The 21250-nt window shown below is 39.1% G+C and overlaps 1 protein-coding gene across 4 annotated transcripts in view; it reads right to left on the bottom strand.

Moving 5' to 3' along the window:
* esr1 (estrogen receptor 1) overlaps window positions 1-21250 on the bottom strand; it is a 248537-nt gene that overhangs the window by 77923 nt on the left and 149364 nt on the right. For all 4 annotated transcript variants that reach the window (XR_007934419.1, XM_028797702.2, XM_028797703.2 and 1 more), the window contains one exon: window positions 145-283. Coding sequence is in view for 3 of the 4 variants with exons in the window: in XM_028797702.2 (XP_028653535.1) it covers window positions 145-283 (139 nt within the window). In the remaining variant the exon portion in view is untranslated. The remainder of the gene's footprint in view (window positions 1-144; window positions 284-21250) is intronic.

The raw sequence follows: 21250 nt of genomic DNA, 5'->3' as shown, positions 1-21250 counted from the left end.
TGCCATACACTATAAAATCACCATTTTTAACATGAATGTCCTCTGTAGTGTTATTTTGGATTGTGAAGGTCTATATAATACATTTTAAAACATCATTATACATTGAAAAATGTTCAAATGTCAATGTGAAAAATTAACACCGACCTGTCAAGCATCAAATCTGGAGCAAAGAACAGTTTCCCAGGATGGTTCACTGAACGCCAGATGAGGCCAATCATTAAGATCTCTAGCCAGCAACATTCCAGTAGCTGCACCTGGTCATGGAGAACTAAATCCATAAAGCCTAAGAAATCAAACACAGAACACATAATATCAGATGTAGAGAAAATACTTAGGCACCAACTTTTGAGTTGAAAAAATAATACAAGAAAAGTTTGATAACACTTGTGGCAATACTCACATATTGTAAGTCAAATTTCATATATTATGTACTGGTTGAGTTTGATAATTGAATCATTCACAGTTACAGTGCATCCGGAAAGTATTCACAGCACATCACTTTTTCCACATTTTGTTATGTTACAGCCTTATTCCAAAATGGATTAAATTCATTTTTTTCCTCAGAATTCTACACACAACACCCCATAATGACAACGTGAAAAAAGTTTACTTGAGATTTTTGCAAATTTATTAAAAATAAAAAAACTGAGAAATCCCATGTACATAAGTATTCACAGCCTTTGCTCAATACTTTGTCGATGTACCTTTGGCAGCAATTACAGCCTCAAGTCTTTTTGAATACGATGCCACAAGCTTGGCACACCTATCCTTGGCCAGTTTCGCCCATTCCTCTTTACAGCACCTCTCAAGCTCCATCAGGTTGGATGGGAAGCGTTGGTGCACAGCAATTTTAAGATCTCTCCCGAGATGTTCAGTCGGATTCAAGTCTGGGCTCTGGCTGGGCCACTCAAGGACATTCACAGAGTTGTCCTGAAGCCACTCCTTTGATATCTTTGCTGTGTGCTTAGGGTCGTTGTCCTGCTGAAAGATGAACTGTCACCCCAGTCTGAGGTCAAGAGCGCTCTGGAGCAGGTTTTCATCCAGGATGTCTCTGTACATTGCTGCAGTCATTTTTCCCTTTATCCTGACTAGTCTCCCAGTCCCTGCCACTAAAAAACATCCCCACAGCATGATGCTGCCACCACCATGCTTCACTGTAGGGATGGTATTGGCCTGGTGATGAGCGGTGCCTGGTTTCCTCCAAACATGACACCTGGCATTCACACCAAAGAGTTCAATCTTTGCCTCATCAGACCAGAGAATTTACCTTCTCATGGTCCGAGAGTCCTTCAGGTGCCTTTTGGCAAACTCCAGGCGGGCTGCCAAGTGCCTTTTACTAAGGAGTGGCTTCCGTCTGGCCACTCTACCATACAGGCCTGATTGGTGGATTGCTGCAAAGATGGTTGTCCTTCTGGAAGGCTCTCCTCTCTCCACAGAGGACCTCTGGAGCTCTGACAGAGTGACCATCGGGTTCTTGGTCACCTCCCTGACTAAGGCCCTTCTCCCCCATTCGCTCAGTTTAGATGGCCGGCCAGCTCTAGGAAGAGTCCTGGTGGTTTCGAACTTCTTCCACTTACGGATGATGGAGGCCACTGTGCTCATTGGGACCTTCAAAGCAGCAGCAATTTTTTTGTAACCTTCCCCAGATTTGTGCCTCGAGACAATCCTGTCTCGGAGGTCTACAGACAATTCCTTTGACTTCATGCTTGGTTTGTGCTCTGACATGAGCTGTCAACTGTGGGACCTTATATAGACAGGTGTGTGCCTTTCCAAATCATGCCCAATCAACTGAATTTACCACAGGTGGACTCCAATTAAGCTGCAGAAACATCTCAAGGATGATCAGGTGAAACAGGATGCACCTGAGCTCAATTTTGAGCTTCATGGCAAAGGCTGTGAATACTTATGTACATGTGCTTTCTCAATTTTTTTATTTTTAATAAATTTGCAAAAACCTCAAGTAAACTTTTTTCACATTGTCATTATGGGGTGTTGTGTGTAGAATTCTGAGGAAAAAAATGAATTTAATCCATTTTGGAATAAGGCTGTAACATAACAAAATGTAGAAAAAGTGATGCGCTGTGAATACTTTCTGGGTGCACTGTATGTAGTGCTATTTAAGAACCTATGCATGAGTTTTTATAAAACTGAAAAATAATGAAAGTTTACTAATAGAACAAAATTGATTTGTTTACAGTTTTCTGGATAAGCTTGAGGTGTGTCTGTTACAAAAGTATTCAAAACATTCAGCTATCATCTCTCCAGTTGTATGGAAGTCAAACTATATAAGAAAGGAAATTAACAAAATACTGAAGTTCTGATGGGAAGAACATGAGGCTAGGTTACAACTGTCGAACCTTACATGTTCAGCTGCTAAACTGCTATTAATATTATTATTTCGTCCAATGGTAAAAAAAATGTCTGGAAGAAAGTGACAAAGTGCTTAATGATTTGACAGACAGACTGCAGTAGATGCTGGGCCTGTCCTCTCATAAAGCCACAGTCTTGAACTGTGATGGATGCGATCATTCTTCTGAGTTTAAGCAGATGGATTTAAAATGTTCTCAGAAATGATGTGTGGTTGCACCCAGTAGTGACATAGTATCACAGAGTCTTTTAAGTCACTAACCTGGAAGAAGATGAAAGACCCCTTTATAAAGGCTACACTGACCAACAGCGCCGTTACTTCATGACTTTGATTAATATTCAGTATGGTAGTCTGTTTTTTTCTTTTACAACACAAAGAAAATGTAATGAGCCATTTCTTTAAAATCATTCTTTCACAATTTCCTGCCTCAAAGCCTGAAGAAAAAAACAGAATACAATCTAATGACAATATACTATATTATAAGCAATAATTTTGTTATGTACTATATAATAAAGGAGAAAAATCCAAAAAATAACTACTGAGACATGTAGCTGAAGCAGAAGCCTTGACAACTTTTAAGAAGAATCTGAATGATTAGTGATTAGCTAAACAAATGGGCTTGATGGACTGAAGGGTCTCCTCTTGTTAATCAAATTTCTTATATTTCGATGTTTCTTATATTATTAGTTCTCCAAATAAACATATCTTATTGGCTTTCCAAATGTGACTAAAGCCTAACCAGTAACTAAACCTGGATGGCAGAGCAGTACATCGCAAAGGCCAATCACACACCTGCTTGATTTATTAAGTACTTTGACTTAGTCTTTCAGAAAGCTGTTGTAACAAAATCATTTTAGGATAGTTTCATTGGATATCTTTATTTTTCTTTCACTGTATCTTTTCCTATTAAGAGTTCTGCAGCATTTGCATCTTATGTTTGGACTATTCTGAACTCAGAAGTATAACAAGAATTACATCCTTTCATCTACTACATGTGGTGCAAATTTAACTTTCTTCCTTCTGTAAATGTTAGGCATTGCAGTGATTTTGTCAAATTCATTAATATTTGTTGTGAATGAAAGATACATAAAGTTGTGTAAAGTTGCGGTAGCCTATCCGCACACATTGTCAGTCTCGTTTCCACTAACTTCCATTTCAAATTCTGCTAAACATATAATAAAACTATCACACTGCAAAAAGGCTACATAAGAAAAAGTCTTCTACTGCAGTACAAGCACATGACATCCAGTTTCAAGCCTCACATTTGGAATTTAAACGTATCTGCTAATGACAAAAGTACAATTTACATTTATTCTTATCGAGAGCGGTTAGCACTGCTGTCTCATGGAGTCAGCCATCTGGGTTTGAATAACACAACTAACTGATGTCTGTGTGGAGTTTGTAAGTTCTTCTCATGTCTGTGTTGGTTTTCCTTCAGATACTCTGGTTCATCTATCATATCCTTAAAGCCGGGCAGGTTAAGATGATTGATCATCATCATATCTTTTCACGCCACTGCCATATCCAGGTAAGAGAGGCATCATTATCATCCTTAAGATCTTCATCAGTGCATGTAGGGCCTTGGGAACATTCACAGAGAACGTGGTCCATTGTTTGGGTGGGCTCACCACAAGGACATTCAGCGCTTGTTTTGAGGCCCCATCTAAAGAGGTTGTCCCTTGTTTTGCCCAACTTTGACCTATCTCGGTTAAGCGCGACCCAGTTTTTCCTAGAGAGGGATGTTCCATTGGGTAGATGCTCTTTAGGTGTAGGTAGAGCTTCATTGGGAGGGCTACAGTCAGTCTTTCACCACCTCTCAAGCCTATGTGTTGTGGACTGCTTTGGATTGAGGGGTTCCACTGTGGCAAAGCTCTGACGAGAAGGTAGTCGGTGATTTACTTCCTGGTGGTGGTGGAGTGGGTGTCTGGAATCCATCACTTGCTTGAACCTTTGTACTCTTGAACTGGTTTCTCATCGTATATGGGGAAAGAAGACTTGGTGCAATCCCGGCCAGCCTATCGGTGATGATTCGGCATGCACTATTTAGCTCAGGGTCAACCTTGTTGGTATGGGTTGACCTAGCCCACACTTGTGTGCAATACTTTAGAGTTGAATAACAGAGTGCCATGGCTGTTGATCGCAGGGTCTGCTCCCCAGGATGTGTTTGCTAGTTTGCTAAGGAGATTATTCCTTTTGGATATCTTCTTTTTGAGTTTAAAAGAATATATTCTTTAAAAGAGAATGTCCTGTCCAGAGTGATGTCTAAGTAAACAGGATGTTCAGTGTTCTTCAATACCTTGTTGTTCCACCTGATCTCTAAAGTTGTGTTTGCTTGTGTGTTGTTAAGATGGAAGGTACAGACCCGTGTCTTCCCTGGGTTGGCATTAAGGAACCATTTAATGTAATACTCTGAGAGGATACTGGTGAACACAGGCTGGTCGTTAGTATAGATATTGAGCAGAATGGGAGCCAGCACTGAACCTTGAGGAAGTCCGTTTTTCTGATTCCTCCAGATGATGATTCCTCCAAGATGATTGATGTTTCCACATTGACCCTGCGTTCATGAGTGGGCCCTTTGATAGACTGGCATTCTTTCCAGGGTTATTTCCTGTGCCGCACTGTCAGTATAAGCTCTGACCTTCAACAATCCTGAATCTGATTTAGCAGTTGTGAGTATGTATTGATGGATACATTCAATCCATTTGGCAATGCAGAAATACAATGTCATCAACCAAATCAGTAGTCCAAAAGTGAAAAGAATTACCCAAATTAAAACAAATAATGAGCTATAATGTTCTAATGTCCCATCTGACATTGTTTCTAGTAGGTTTACAAATGAAATATGAAAAACATACAAAACAAAAAAATAACTTTCACCAGTTATATGAGAACTGGTTAGGATGTCAGTCCATTGTAGGGTACACACAGCCAGGTTTATTCATTCTTGGTCAATTTACAGTCAGCAATTAACCTAAACTGCACATATTTGGGCTAAAAATCAAAGAACTCAGAGTGAAACCCCCCAGACACATAGAAAGCATACAAACGTCACACATGGAGTGACACAGGTGCTTTTAGCTGAGATTCATCAATTCTAAACCCTCTGCAAGACAATTATTTTAAATGTTAAAAAAATGGAATACAAAATACTAACCAAATTTAAAATGTTAAAATGTGTATCTTTCCAAAATGCATTTGCTGTTGTATGGCTGGTGAGAAGACTTGATGCCACAACTGTTCTTTCTCCTAATCGTATCTAAATTTAGTGAGTGTTGCCAGGCATAAAAACTTCTTACAGTATCTAAATTGTTTATGCAGTAATCATAATTGCTGAACAGCCTTAGGAAGTCCATTCCATTCACATTAGTCATGAACAAATTTTTCACTTTAACCTGCATTTCTTCTATAGGATAGTTTAAATTATGCTTTGTAATTATAGTTTTCTGATTATCTCTTATATATATTTCTCTTCTGGTTCGTCCTGCTTCCTCTTCAAAAGCGGTCCCGCCCACACGCAGCCGACATGGCATTTCTCGATTGCTATTCGTCCTCTTCCAAACCCTTCCCCAAGCTGCCTGCGGCTCCTCTTCAAAACCGGTCCCGCCCACATGCAGCTGACACGACAGCAGTATAATGAAAATAGGAAGTAGCAAAACCAATGCCAATGGTCGACAGAGTACCTTCCGGTAGCAGGCAACGGAAAAGACTCCCAGGCGCACACATGGCTGAAGTGAAAGGTCATGCGGTCAGGCTAGATATAGGGTGGTGACATGACACCAATGGAGTCATGAGAGAGGAGCGGGGAACGCAGTAGTCCGAAGAAGGAATAGGAATCGAGGAAAGCACACGCAGCCGACACAGCAGCAGTATAACAAAAATAGGAAGGAATGAAATGAATAGCAAGGAGCGTAACCAATGCCAATGGTTGAGAGTACCTTCCTGCAGCAGGCTATGGAAAAGACTCCCAGGCACACACATGGCTGAAGTTAAAGGTCACACGGTCAGGCTAGATATAGGGCGTTGACGTGACACCAATGGGGTCATGAGAGAGGAGCTGGGAACGCAGTAGTCCGAAGGAGGAATAGGAATCGAGAAAAGCGGTGTGGGGGTGTATGGGAGACCTCAGGCAGCGTGGAAAAAGGTTTGGAAGAGCAGGAATAGGAATCGAGAAATGCCGTGTCGGCTGTGAGATTTATTTCTTCTTGATTTCTGAATTCCTTTCTCACCGTTTTCCGTTCCTATTCTTACACCGCCATATGCTACAGCGGGCATTGGCTAGTATCTTATACTTTGAATAAATCAATGTGTATATAAAAGCATTCCGTACACGTGCCTATCTGTTGTTTATGTACTGTATATGGAGTTTGGATGTCATGTCCATATCTGTATGGGATTTTCTCTTTGTCTTTCAGTTTTCTGCCCATGTGCCAGATGTGCATTGTTAGGTCCATTGGTGACTCTAAATTGGCCCAGTAGAAGAGTGTGTGAATGTCCTTTCAATGGATGGGCACCCACTGCTGGGATGGTGTCCGCCTTGAACGTGATGCTACCAAGATGGGCTTGAGCAAACTGCATTTTAGAATTAAATAAAGATTTAAAGGATTTGATAAAAGGTCTGTTATGTAATGTTTATCTGATAATGAAATACTAACTTTTGTAAATAACACAATAAACAAATCTCTGAATGCTCTGGATAAAACTCTAACCATTATTTTCCCAAAATCACCCATAAATTGTCTAGGATAAGAGAGTTTTGCTGCTGGAAAGTCCTTGAAAAAATTACTCCAGTTTTGTCCTGTTCCCAGATTTATGTACTTCTCTTGGGACTCCCTGTGTCTGAAGGACACATCATGAGTGCAATGCCAAATATTTAATGATATGTTTTCTCTGGGAGAATCTGCAGAGATTGAGAATTGGTTGAGTTGGATTAAAAATGTATTTAAAATATAGGTGAGTGCAGCAATAATACAGAAATGTAAGAGTGTCCTGGAAAGTATTCGGACCTAATATATAGTAAAAAAAAAGTTCTATATGAATTTGCAATGGAAAGAAATGTAAATTCTGTTTCGTACAAATCACTTACACTTCCTGCCATATTTCAGTATGACCTGCCATATCTTTATTCGTTTTCCCACTAAACAAAAGTAACTTATCTGCTTTAGATGACAAATAATGAATAACTTTTAATAAAAGCTTGGTGTATGGGAACAAACTATAACCTCGTTTAATAATTATACGTTTTCATCTTGAATTTATTGCTTCTAAATGGAAAAGAAATACTTTGAATTTTATAATTTATCAGATTGAAAGTGTAATAAATCAGCCCAGAGAACCTGGTAGTAAATAAATATTACATGTTAAAAGTACACAGTCTGTCACCCTAATTGCAAATCCGGTTTCTTGTGTTCTCAATAACTGCTCCACTGGCTTTTGGACGTTATTTTTTTGGAGTCGATACCATAGTCAAAGTTAATTTTTGTTAGCATTATAATCTGAACAATCTAGGTCAAGTACCGGATCTCTAATTTGATTCCAGGACCTGTCATCATATTTTTGGTTTTAAACTTAATTTCCCATACAGTTGTGGAATGAACACATCTGCTACAAAAGTTATTTTCTTAACAAATCGTGAAGAAAATAACATTTGTATTGCCAGATGTTAATTTACAGTCAAACCTACACTATGCAGTCTCACAAATATATAAAAAGAGTAACATATCATGCAAAATACGTATACAGTGCACTGACTACAAGCCATTTTCTTTAAATTTGGCCCTTTCACATTTGAATGAGTTAATCAGCTCTTCTGTCCAGTTTCTAGTTAGGTGAGTCCATTCTAAGAACACGATGTACAAGGCAGGAATCATTCGTAAAAAATACACAATTTATTACTGGGCCCCCAGCATGCACACTGCCACATCCAGTAACCAATTAATGAAAGCTGCTCATTTTTACATGATATTCATGAAAACATTTTCTCTTAGAATTTCCCCATGAATAAACATCACATACAGGCCATCTATGGAATTTACTGGAAAACTCAGCGCTTAAAGAAGTGAGCCAGTACTCACTGGTATTCAGTGCCAGCACCTTTTGTTAGCATAATGGAGAGTACCAGTATATCTTCACACATTTTTACTGGGGGCTACCCCCTCAACTTTTGCCACTTTGTGCCACCTTAAGTTGGTTCAACTTCAAGCACTGGGTAAACTCTCAGTCAAAGTCAAGTGTGAGCACAAACTGTCATTATCCTGAGAAACACGTTACATACATTTCTCACACCAGGACCGAATATAATTCATCAGCGTTAGGATTTGGAATTATTATTCTGATCTTGTTTTAATTCAAATGCTACTGATTTTTTTAATGCTTTGATTCATAAGGAATAACTATATATTGTTATTTTTGAAAATAATTTTGTATACAGTTAGATTAAATTTATTGATGTTTTGTTTTGAATTTACTTTGACACTGTTTTGCTTTCTACCCAACCTAACATTTTATGACACCACATCCATGGCGGTAGGAGGACGTGTCACATAACAATATAAAGGTCAGCGCCACAAACAAACCTTTGTCCAAGACTGTGGATACATTTTTCTTTGATTTTTTTTGTCCTTCTGGTTTTTGAATTTTGGCTAGTGTACTTTGACTTTGATTTTGGTTATTCATTACTGAATTTGACACTTGATTTTCTGTCTTTGTGGCTTTGGCCTTCATTCTGCTCTTGACAGTGTTTCATCCCCCGTTCCACTCTGAAATTTGCCAGTCTAAGGCAGAACACCCAGAATCTGCCCAATTGACCTATGTGGAAAGTTGCAAAGTTATCAGGTATAGCTTCGTAGATATCATGAAGACTACATATAAGACATGCCGGGATATGTACAATAAGTTAACCAATCATAAATGACCTTGTGATGCCTTCCTTGAAGCAGGAATGAAAGAATTTTGATAAAAGGTGAAATTGTAAACCAGAAATTGGCCAAAGCGTGAGATTAATGAACTGAAACGTGAAAACAAGTCACTAAACTAGAATCATATTCAAGAAGGCACAAGTAGTACATTCAGGAACCAGGAGAAGTAAGGACAATAGAGCAAAAGAGGCTTTTTGAACTTTTATTCACAACATTGGATGAAGTGACTATTGAGCTTGCTGTTTATAAAGGATTGCATCTGTGGTGTCACAGGTCGTGACCTCTGGAGACACGCCCCCAACATTTGTCATTCTGATTACAGAACCACAAAGCAGTGGCAAACTAAGAAAACAAAATGAAAAATGCAATATAAAGAATGTTAGTAAAATTTAAAATAACCCAAAATGACTGAAGAATTAAAAATAATAATAAATTCTGGTTGATAACTCAGAAAAAAATACCTCAGAGTGTGGAGAAAAAAATTGTTTAAACCATAAAATAATTTAATAAAATCTAGGATTAGGCTTTCTTCTCATTTTTTGGTTTTCTTATAGTCTCATCAAATATGAGATTGCACCCCAACTTCATAAGAGGAAATGCATCACATTATGCACTTTCCAAAGTTTATCATTCATTCTGACCGTTCTGCTACTGAAGAAAAATGGCAGGCCAAAAAAGGACAAAAGCTTGAGCGATGGACCAGGAGTTGTTTGAGAGAAAAGCAAAAGTCAAAAAATGAGTCAGAGCTGAAAAAAATCCTAAATGTCTTGAAGAATTCAATAGTGCAAAGTGCACTATAAATATTTTGACTTTAAGATAAAGTAAAGACTTTATCCTTGTATGAAAAACCCATAATCATAACAGTGACTGAATCTAAGTGTGTAATTCATTTTTATTTAAAATAGAAAAGGACAATTGTGTGCCCTCAAATAAAAATAGAGCCGTTTTTTAAAAAGTCAATGATGTCAAATGTGATGTTTAGATTAATTTTAAATGTAATGCACAGCAAAGGACAGCTACAAGTTCATTCATTCATTCATTATCTGAGACTGGGTTGTGGGGGCAACAGTCTTCATAATGAGGCCCACACGTCCCTTTCCGCACCCACACTTGCAAACTCATATACTGTAGGATCCCAAAACATTCCCAAAACATCTGGTCTCCAAGCTGGTCATGCCTGTAAAACCTGTATGGAAGGCATCAGTATCAAATGCACAGCCACCTCAGATGTCTTCTCTCGATGGAGTCAGCAGCTCAACTCTGAGTCTCTCATGGATGTCTGTGCTCTTCATCCTATCTCAAAGGGAGAGCCCAGCCACTTTGCGGAGAAAGCTCATTTCAGATGCTTGCTCCTGTGATCTCATTCTTTCGGTCATTACCCAAGGCTCATGACCATAGGTGAGGGTAGGAGCGTAGATTGACTGGTATATCAAGAACTTTGCCTTCTGACTCAGCTCCTTCTTCATGACTACACATCGATACAGGGACTGCATAACTGCCCTCGCCACCCCAATCTGTCTGTCGAACTCACCATCCATTTTTCCCTCACTCGTGAACAAGAGCCCAAGGTACTTAAACTCCTCCACTTGAGGCAGTAACTCACCTCCCACATGGAGAGAACAGTCCACCTTTTTACTACTGAGGAACATGGCCTCAGATTTGGAGTTGCTGCAGGTAAATTGTGTAAAAAGCTAGAATCGCTAATCTAGCCATTTACTACAATATGAAGAAGCAATGCTCCATGAAGAATCAAGAAAAGTATTTGTGAATATAGTACATTTTTTAAGAAGCATTCATGTGAAAGGAAGATTTTCAGATGTAGTGAAAATATCAACATGGCAGCAAAGGCTGGAAAGGAAAGGCACTACTAAGAACGACTCAGAAAATGGTTTACATTTATCAAACCTGACTTGCTACACTGAGATCCACAAAGAAATTGCTGAAACCATGAATATCTGGTTAATGTTTTTATACATTCACTACTTTAAATCTAATATCAGAAGGTAGGACATGCAGTAATTGAGGCCTACTTGATTTTTTACTATGAGAGTCACAGCTAAGACTATACAGCTGTTACAAGGAATAGAGGGCAAGGTCATCCAAAAAACCCAAAGCATTCTGAACTGTCACATCACGGAACGGTAGATCTTTGGCACAATGGCAACAAAACAAAGCACGATGATTCTTGCACAGCTTAGAAGGCAGAATGTGCTGTACTGAAAACATTCTTCTTAAGCATATTGTGGTGAACTTAGGGATTTGACTGATGTTGGGACTCTTTTGACTATTACCAGAGGCCTAACCATTCTTCTGACATATATTGCCAATTCAGTGGATTCACAACATTTCTAACTTGAAGATCCTTCTACCCAGAGTATCCACGTGGGTGTCACTGGAATCCATAGGAACAAGCATATGCCCATGAACAATCTCACCTTGAGGTTATTGAACCAATGCTAATATCCAACTGTGTCATATTTGTTTACTCAGCCCAGTGTGAAAAAAGGACATACAGTGGAAAGAAGAATCTTAATGTCCCTTTATCTCACAGATGACTCTTTCCCACATACCTACTTGACCATTCTCTTAAATCGTTTGACAATTAAGATACTGTATGCATTAAATCATGTTCCAATTTGTGCGCTTATGGAGACACGTCTTCCATTAGTATAATAATTATTTCAAATATCTGAATTACTCATCAAATACATGTGAGAAAGAAAGCAAACTTTCTTTCCCTTTATAGTTTTACAAATCCCTTGTCAAGGGCATGTTCCTTTGAATGCACATAAATTAAACAGGATGGTTTAAGAAGCTACAAGAATCACTTATTTGATGCTGATGAAGATTACTAACTCTGGTCTGACATCGCTCATGTCTCCAGTCTCTTCACATCTTCTGGAACACTCCTATAAAGACACATCAATCACACCCTCAGTCTGTCTGAAAGAAGACCAGATAAAAACAAGGCTCTGTTACTTTTATTTAGTGGTCATGGCTGACATTGTGATGCTTGATTTTCTAGTTTCTACATTATCATTTGAATTAAACAGGTTACTCCCTTTGACAATGCAAGCCTTTCTCATTTCTCTGTTCCGTTCTTTTCCAGAGAATATAAGAAACAATTGTTTGGTCTCCACCAAGCCCTAAAATCAAACTTCATGAGAAAAACAACACAATACAAATGTGCTTTTTTACTTATGCATGTAACTAAACTGAGCCAAAATGTGACATGCAGACAGCATGTGTGAAATAGTAAATATACCCTTACTGATTCCACATAAGTCCAAAGGGTAATTAGAGCAGGGTGCTGTTAATGTAGTGCACCTGCACAGTCTAATGCCCGGTCTGGAAGATTAGCCGCTTCTGTGTGAAAGCAGGAGGGTTGGCATCAGGCTCAGTTTACGTTTGTAGTAATTCCATGCTAAGGCCATAGCAATAAGATGATTAAATGAAATAATGAAGAATATAAGCCTTTGTTCCAGTAGTAAGAAAAAGCCCTGAATCAATAAAACATGTGGCTTCTTCAAGCAAAAAAATGGAAGGTTTTTGTCAGATATCTGGATGTGGAAATGAGATTGCATCATGTGGTATTCCCATGTTAACTTTGGTTTTGATTATACATGCAAAGCAGAATCAAAAATCAGCCTTTCAAAAGGTCAAGCTTTTCAGAGTTGCATTGGCACAACTTGTAAGTGCTACAAGTTCAAGGACTGCTTCGTATAGTAACTGGCAAAGGTACTGTACTAAACTGCTAACTCCGCAAAAAGTATAAGATTAACTTCGTTTTTAATGCAGACATATAAGATGTTGAGTAGGGGAAAAAAGAGAAGCAAAGTTGGGCATGAATGGGGCAGCAGTTATCAGGTAGAATAAAGACAAAAAGAATCTGATGAGGTGGAGGTCAAAGCACCAAGCCAGTGCAAGGAAATTTGCTTTCTAACATGAAGAAATCCTATGTAATGTTTTTTCTAGTTAACTATATTTATTTTCCTAATGACCTTTCTAACTCTCCATCTACCTTTAGCTGTTTAATATATCAGAATGAGACTTAGAAAGAAGTACCTGCTGGCCTTCATGCCCTCTTTTGTGAAGACTGGCAGTGACAGCATAGAAAGCTCCTGCCAGGGGCACACAATAATTAATCAATAAATGAAAAGAACCTTTATAGGCCGACGTACTACAAGCTGCCTCCATGACTCAGTTCATTTATTTTTCCTACAAAATCAAAAAAAGTCTAATCAGTGGAAATTCAGCTTTTGAATGTTGTACAGGGTAACATGGCAATGTCAGGATTTTTTCAGGAGATAGCATGGACTTTCTGCATATACAAAATGAACTGCACCTTCATTTGGAGATTTCAGGGCAACACATCCCATTCTCCTATTTCATTTTCTACATGCTTCATAGATAATGGACTACAGATCTTTTAAGCCAAAAAATATTTTCAGAAAGGATTTGGACCCTGAACAATCTCAAGGAGATAAAACGTGGCCAAGGTCAGCAAATACGTTCTATTTACAATTTCTCAAGGGCTAGACAATGTTCAAGGTCAAATAAATAAAGTTACTGTATGGTTTGGAGTTCCTGAATCGACTTGAAATTTTAACATACGAGCAACTGCCCCTCCAGTCCTAGAGGCCTACAAGAGAAAAGTCACAATGCTAACAATTAGTTAGATGTCCAAACAGGCTGCCTTTGAGACTACATGTTGCTGCTGCTGCCTCCTGAGTCTACATTCAGTTACAGTAAAAGCGACTCAGTTCTGATTTTTGGCTCATATATGATTTTGACTGTCCAAAATACTTCTGCACATGATTTAAATCTGACACAGCTGTGTACAAATATCTATCCCGAATCTGCAAAATTAATAAACATTAATTCATCACACGGATACAACCTATTAGTTAATCAATAATAAAACCTTCACACTGACTGCTAACATGCTGATTTTTTATTATTTACAGTGTTGGAAGTTGTTGTCAGCTCTAGATGGCTAGTGCTCAGAGCAGCTCTGAGTGGAATTACAACTCACAGATCTGTACATAAAAACCTGGGATCACGACAAAGAAGCCAGGACTGGTGGAGTGAAAGTGTGGACGGGCTGGACACAAAAATAGGGAGTGTGATGGGCATCTGGTCACTTTGACAAAGTCTGCTGGCACGACTGTATCTTTAAAAAAATATGTGCTTCAGGTGCGAGATTTAAAAAAATCATATGGCAATTGAGAAGTGAGAAGAGGTGGCCCTCTTTTTTTATTTTGTATTTCACGTACAGTACCTCTGAAAAAATTGAGAATGTGATACGAGTGAAAAAAAAATCAGTCTTGATCAAAAAGCTCTCTGTTTAATCAGCCAGCCTAACATGTGGCTTACTGCACAAGCGTAATCTTACTATGCAGCCAACTAAACATATATAAATTAAATTTAGGTCATAGATATAAACTGACTAATAATAATAATAATAATAATATGTTTTATTTATATTGTACCTTTCTCATGCTCAAGAGCCTAATATACAGTAATCACCAACTTTAATTAAATCAAAGTATAATGATTATCTTTATCACATCTTTACCCATGTTTTCTGATTACTGCCTACAAACCATGCAATCTACTCTCTATATATAAAATCCTAAGCCTAAAAGTGTAACGATTTTGTGCAATGATTTTATGTAACGTTTTTGTCACGCTTTAAATCGGGCATATTTTAAAACCTACTTATATATGTTTGGTATCATTCTTTTCAGAATTTATCGAACTTTAATGTGATGTTGTTAGATTTTCAGATTCTTATTCCATTTTTAAATTCTAAACTAAAAAATATCAAGAACTCACATCCCGTGAGGCGAGACTTTGTGCCAAGAGATTTAACCACACCCGGGGCCGGAAATAAAAGACAAAGAGTAGGACAGCTGCTGTACAGGCTTTTAAATATTCAAAGCGTCGCTCAAGATGCACATCACGTGGCACGGCAGGAGCTGATCGAGCAAAGAGGAGATAAAAAAAAAAACTATTTGTTTCCCATTGTATCACCGTTTAAGAGGGGGTTTTGGAGGAGCGACCACATCTCCTTGGGGCGCGTTCAGCCCCCCCAATTCACAACTCGAGTGGCAGAGACACGAAGTGGCTGGCATGTAGCGCAGGCCAGGGGGGTTGGCGAGCAAAGCGAGCTGGGGGCGAACCCCCTAGTATAACCATAAAATCAATGCTCAGAAAATTTGTTCCAGTGAGAAACCAACTATGGAGAATTATTTTTAGCATGACAAATGTGAAGCATATAAGTCAGTCAAGTTATAGATGGTGGTGAACAACAAAGAACAATATTTTTTGCGAAATGCTTATGCTTTGAATTAAATCATCCTTTAGCAATGTATACCAAGCATAGATCATTTAATGTTATTTTGCTGTGCCTTTCTCTCCAATGCTCTTCCAATTTGATGATGATTATGATTATCATTATTGATATTATTGGATTATTATCTATGTTGCAGCTTATAATTTTTTGCTTTTCCTCTAATGTTTATGTTGTGTTGACTTGAGAATTTCATGAGTCAAAACTTAAGCATAAAGAACCAGCCGATCCTCACGCACTTCTGTTTACAGTGTATGAAATCAAGGAGGCAAAAGTCACATGCGAGAGCAATGTTACTTAGTTATAAGGTTTGGCAGAGAAGCACAACATCAGGGATGTTCACTGGGGATTAACCCTGAAATGCAGCTGGAAACAAAAAAATAAACTAGTCAGGATATCTCAAATCTAATAATTGTGATAAGCTTAGCAGCAGAATGAAAATGGGAAATGGTACTGATGCAAAAAAAGGGCAAATAAAAGTAGAACCTTTAAAACAGACAAAATATCAAAACTGAAAGAAGTAAGATGTATAACAAAAGCAAAAAAAAGTCCTGGGTACATTAGAATGCTTTCCCTAAAAAATCGGTATCCTTAAAACAGTATTTGGACATCATGTACACCACGTAGCCATCTTAAATACGATGCCATGATGACAACATGCAGTGCATCTTGTGGAAGACAAGACAGTGTAACACTGAAAATATTGAATATTGAATATGTCTGCTGCCACTCAAAAACACATACAATGGCTGCAGCCACAATTCAAAGCACAAACAAAATGATGATGCAATGATGTCACCATCATAATAATAAAAACTATATTTCCCAAATGAATGCATGCAAATTCAAATATAATCAAATTGACTTCCTACATTAAAAATAATATTGTATACAAAATAATAGTGAAGAATTAACCATTCTAGAATAATATGAGTATAAATCAAAAAGTAAAGGCATTTTGAAAATAACCACAATGGACAGAAGCTGATGCAATACAATACATTCGTGATGGCTTATTGGTAATTTGAACACGCACAGTGCGGCACTCTGCTATTAATGTAGTTGAAGCCAAAGTCAAATGAACATGGACGCTCCACTGCGGAATTACACCATTGTTGAACAAAGCGTCATACTGAGATTTCTTTGGGCAGAGGGAGTGAAACCTGCCCTTCAATGAAGGGGCATCACATCTTAGGGATGTGTTCTGCTTTGTAGTATTCTTGGTAACCATGAACTGGATAATTTTTACTTCTGAGGACAGTACATGAAGTGACATATTTCCACTTAAAGGTTAAGCCCGCAACTCAGTTGATGACTGAATCCACTGTGCAGTCACACACCGTATGCTCTGCAACCACATTTCTTTTGTGATATTCTTAAGATACTCAATATAGTGCTAATTTTGACAATTATGAAGGTTAACTTATTTCTGCTATGCATAAAACCCCGTTAGATGTGTGTGTGTGATGGGGAAACATCTCATCTGTAACATGAAAGGCTACACTACATCATTTTATGGTAATAGCTCTGCCATTTGTTATGTGTCTGAAAAGAGGTTTTAAAGGGCTAAGCAGTCTTAAGAGTCAAAAACGAGCTGATGTCAGGAGCCAGAAAATGAACAACACTAGCAAGCAAGTGTTTTAGGGGCAAGAGGGACAATCCAAATCACAAGAATCAGCCAGAATTTCTGAAGCTAAACTAAATAAGAATTGAGCCTTTACCAGAGTGAAGATGAGGTCGCACAACACAGTTTGTCTTTCAGGGTATACCACCACTAAGATAGCAAGCATACCACTGCCATTTTATTTGGTCAATTGGTGATGATGTCATGTGCCACACTGATGTTGGTCACCTGATGGCAACCAGCCTACCAACTGGTACAACAACATGCATACTGCCACACAGAAACAACAGAAAATGGCTATGAGAATGTCACCATCATTATATCAAAAAATAATGAACAGTTGTGTTGGTGCAGGCCGGCTCCTTGCTCTGTCTTTATTTTTGGGAGCCTCTTGAACCCGACACCATCAATAATGTAACCGGATGAGCTTGGCAGATGAGGACAAACCACATTTGGAGCAAGGGGATAGTGTAAAAGTGATTCAGTGCTTTTATTAAAAATCAAGTCCAAAACAAGAGTTCAGAAAGTGCAGTGCTCAGAAAATAGTTCAATAAAAAAATAATCCGTAAAAAGGTGTGTCTGTGGAGGCTAAAATCAGAATAAATAAACCCATTAAAAATGAGGTTAAAATTCAGGCAGGAAACTGTCCTTACTAAAAAGCCTGGTGCCTTTGTTCTCACTGGCGACTCCTCTGCTTATCTTATGTGGGCCTTGCAGCAGACGAGTTGCCCTACTAACACATGCAGCTGACCTTCCGCAGGTCCGGGTCCCCAACACCCATGGTGCTCACGCTGAAGCTCTCCAACCGAGCCTCCTCGATCCCCGCTGCCTTCCCGGTCTTCCACAGCGAGTCGCTCCTTTTAGTGCAGAACACTCTGGCTCTCTGAGTTGCTCAAGGAAGAGAGATCACTTCTTCAGCCTCCTGGGTGTCAGCCTCTCACTCTGCTGAAGGGGCTCTCCTCAGCTGCCTGCCTTCTCTCCCTTGAGCCTGCTCCTTTCTGCTCGCTCACACCGGCTCCTTCCACCTCCCACACTTTCTTTCTTTTTCTTGATTCATGATTCTCCCCTCTCACACTCCCGCTTCCCTTTTTAAAATGTGGATGTGGCACAGCTGGGCAATCAGTAGCTCATGGCATTAATTAGGGTCGTGGATGATCCTACACCTGCGCACTAAGTGCAGGGCCATGCGCTCCCGTATCGCACACGTGAACTACTCGCTTCTCTATCAAGCCCCCCCACATGAAGACGCGAATGTGGCGATTATTTATTAACACCACCAAACAGCAGCAGACCTCACTTTACCTCAACAGTGCAAAGAAAAAATAATAATTTTAAATAATGCAAAGAAATGTTGCACACACAAAATATAATAAGGTTTATAATATTGTGTACTAATGTGTACAAATGTACTAATGTACCTACTGTATGTTCTAATTTGAAAAAAGATGTTGCCCATGCTATGACATTCTTAGTCTCTTAAATTGAAGTGGATAAACATTAGTCAGTTCTAGGACTTGAATTCCCATTGCAGAACCACTTTAACATCTCAGGTCTATTAGCTCTCTTCAAGTTGAGATGATTTTGCAGTTTTTCAATGGCACGTTTAAAAGTTTTATTCCAACTTGCTGTGATGATGCAGGTTCAGCTCCACGCTCCCATCGACTGTTAGGGAGCCCTTGAACCCAACACCGTTGGTAATGTCACAGATGAGCTAGACAGTGAGGCAATAACAATGAGCAAGGGGATGGTTTAAAAGTGCTAAGTGCTTTTATTTACAACAAATCCAAAACAATGTTCAAAGTAAAGTGCTGTGCAGTTCATTCAATAAATAAATAATCCATAAAACAGTTGTGAAGTGGAGGTTAAAACCAATAGAAAAAACTCTTCTAAAAAAACCACGAGGTAAAATAGCACAGGAAGCAATATGTTAACATCAAAAAGCCCAATGTCTTCTGTTTAGCCTGGCGGATCCCTTGCTACACCCATCTGGGCTGTTCTACCGGAGAGTCGCCCTACATGCAGCTGACCTTCTCTCTGCCTGCTTCAGCTGTTTGGATTGCCTCACCGACCCCTGGCTCCGGTAGGCTCTTCCAGACAGCGACTTGGGTTCCTCAGCGACCGGGGCGCCCACGCTGGGGAATACACACCCCAAGTCCTAACCCCCGCTGCCGTCCGCGGCTTTATGCGGAGAGTCATCCATCTTCCGGTCACTCCTGCCCTTCAAAATCAACGCTGCGGGAGCGACCACTACTACTACTCGGGTGTCGGCCTAACACCCAAGCTACCTGTACAGCTGCTGCACTCGCCTGCACTCACTTGCTCTCCCGCACCGACTTTCTCTCTCTCTCTCTCTCTCTCTCTCTCTCTCTCTCCGCTGCTTCCTGCCTCCTCCTGCAACCTCCGTTTCTTTCCTTTTCTCTTCTACTTCTTTTCTTTTTTTTCACCTGCTCGCGCTTCTCTATATATGTGGAGAGGACATGGCAGCTGCAGCCCATTAGCCACAGGAACGATCACGGATGTGGGCAGTCTCTCACCTGTGCACTTAGGTGAGAAACGCCCACACCGCAGATCGCCCTGTGGCTTGCTACAGTCACCACGCCCCCTCGCTAAGCCGCGAGCGCGGCGATTATTTATTTAACTGGCCTTTGCTGGGAGAGCTGTGGACCCATAACACCACACTTGCAGCAAAGAAGAACAGTGAAATACCTGTTGATCAATCATGGTCAAGGCATGGAGTTTCCATTTGTCACTGGAGGCATGAAATATTTTTTTGGAAAGTTCAAAGCAGAGCATTGTAGAAAATAATGCGTGACAAAAGAGGAATACGAAAGTATGTCTTTTTTTTAAGATAAAAAAAGTTAGACTATCAGCTACCTGAAAGCTCCATTTACATCACATGCAAATGCTCCACGCAGAGTGACATTAGTCAGCCTCAGACATGTGCTGTGTGGGTGAGTCCATCTCTAGGAATTGAAAATAGACTCCATATGGCTACTGCCCTGTGATGGCCTGGCAGCCCATTTAAGGTTGCTTTACTGTCTTGTACCCACTACTGACAAGATGGGCTTTGGCTCTGTACAACCCAGAACTGAATGGAGCAGGTTCAGTAAATGGGAAGAACAGATGGCAGTTTTTCTCTTGCAGCACTACTCCATTAAATAAACAGAAATAGATAAATAAATTAATGATAGTGTGCATAACCAGTGCTGGTTAGACACAAACATATGTTACAATATTTATCAGTGTTAAAGCATTACATATGTTTCAATTTGACATGAATGGAAATGAATCTGCAGTTTCAAAAGAGGTGCTTATTTTTTCATTCCTGAATCTTTTCTTAATCATTTGAGCCTTAAATGTCCAGAACATACTTATTAGTGCCTTTTAAATGATCCATCACCCTACATGAGAGATGGCTACCTGCTCCAGTCCTATTTAAATCAGTATGCTTAGTGCAGATGTGAGGTATTGTATGCTTCCTGCCTTTCTCTCTCACTTATTGCACTTTGACTTCTCTTTCCACTTACTTTATTTTCTCCTTTCCTACCAGTCTTTCTCTGAACAGTCCACAGACACATATAGATTAGTGCAGTAAGATAAAGAAGATCGACAGGGAGTGGCTTAATATTGGCAGAAGTATGTAAAAAATAGAATATACATTAGGAATTAGGAGAATAATAGCATAATAGACTGAAATATTTTTATCCAAAGAAAAATCAATTATATAAATTACATTAATCAGTAGATAAATTGTTGTTCAAAGACAGAGGCATAAAAATTGGCAGTGCTTGGGTTAATTGTAGCTCCCATTGTGACACCTTGATGTTGACTGTAAAATGTGTTCTTAAATAATAAATAATAAAATTATTATTATTCAATAAATTATTATTATTATTATACATTTTATTTATATTGCACCTTTCCCATGCTCAAGGTGCTTGAATGCAATATACTTTTTTTCTAAAATATTATAGATAGATAGATAGATA

This window comes from Erpetoichthys calabaricus, chromosome 3 (genome assembly GCF_900747795.2).
Source record: "Erpetoichthys calabaricus chromosome 3, fErpCal1.3, whole genome shotgun sequence".
Lineage (NCBI taxonomy): Eukaryota > Metazoa > Chordata > Cladistia > Polypteriformes > Polypteridae > Erpetoichthys > Erpetoichthys calabaricus.
The sequence above is the reverse complement of the archived record's forward strand: the minus strand, read 5'-3'. Positions and strand labels throughout refer to the sequence as shown.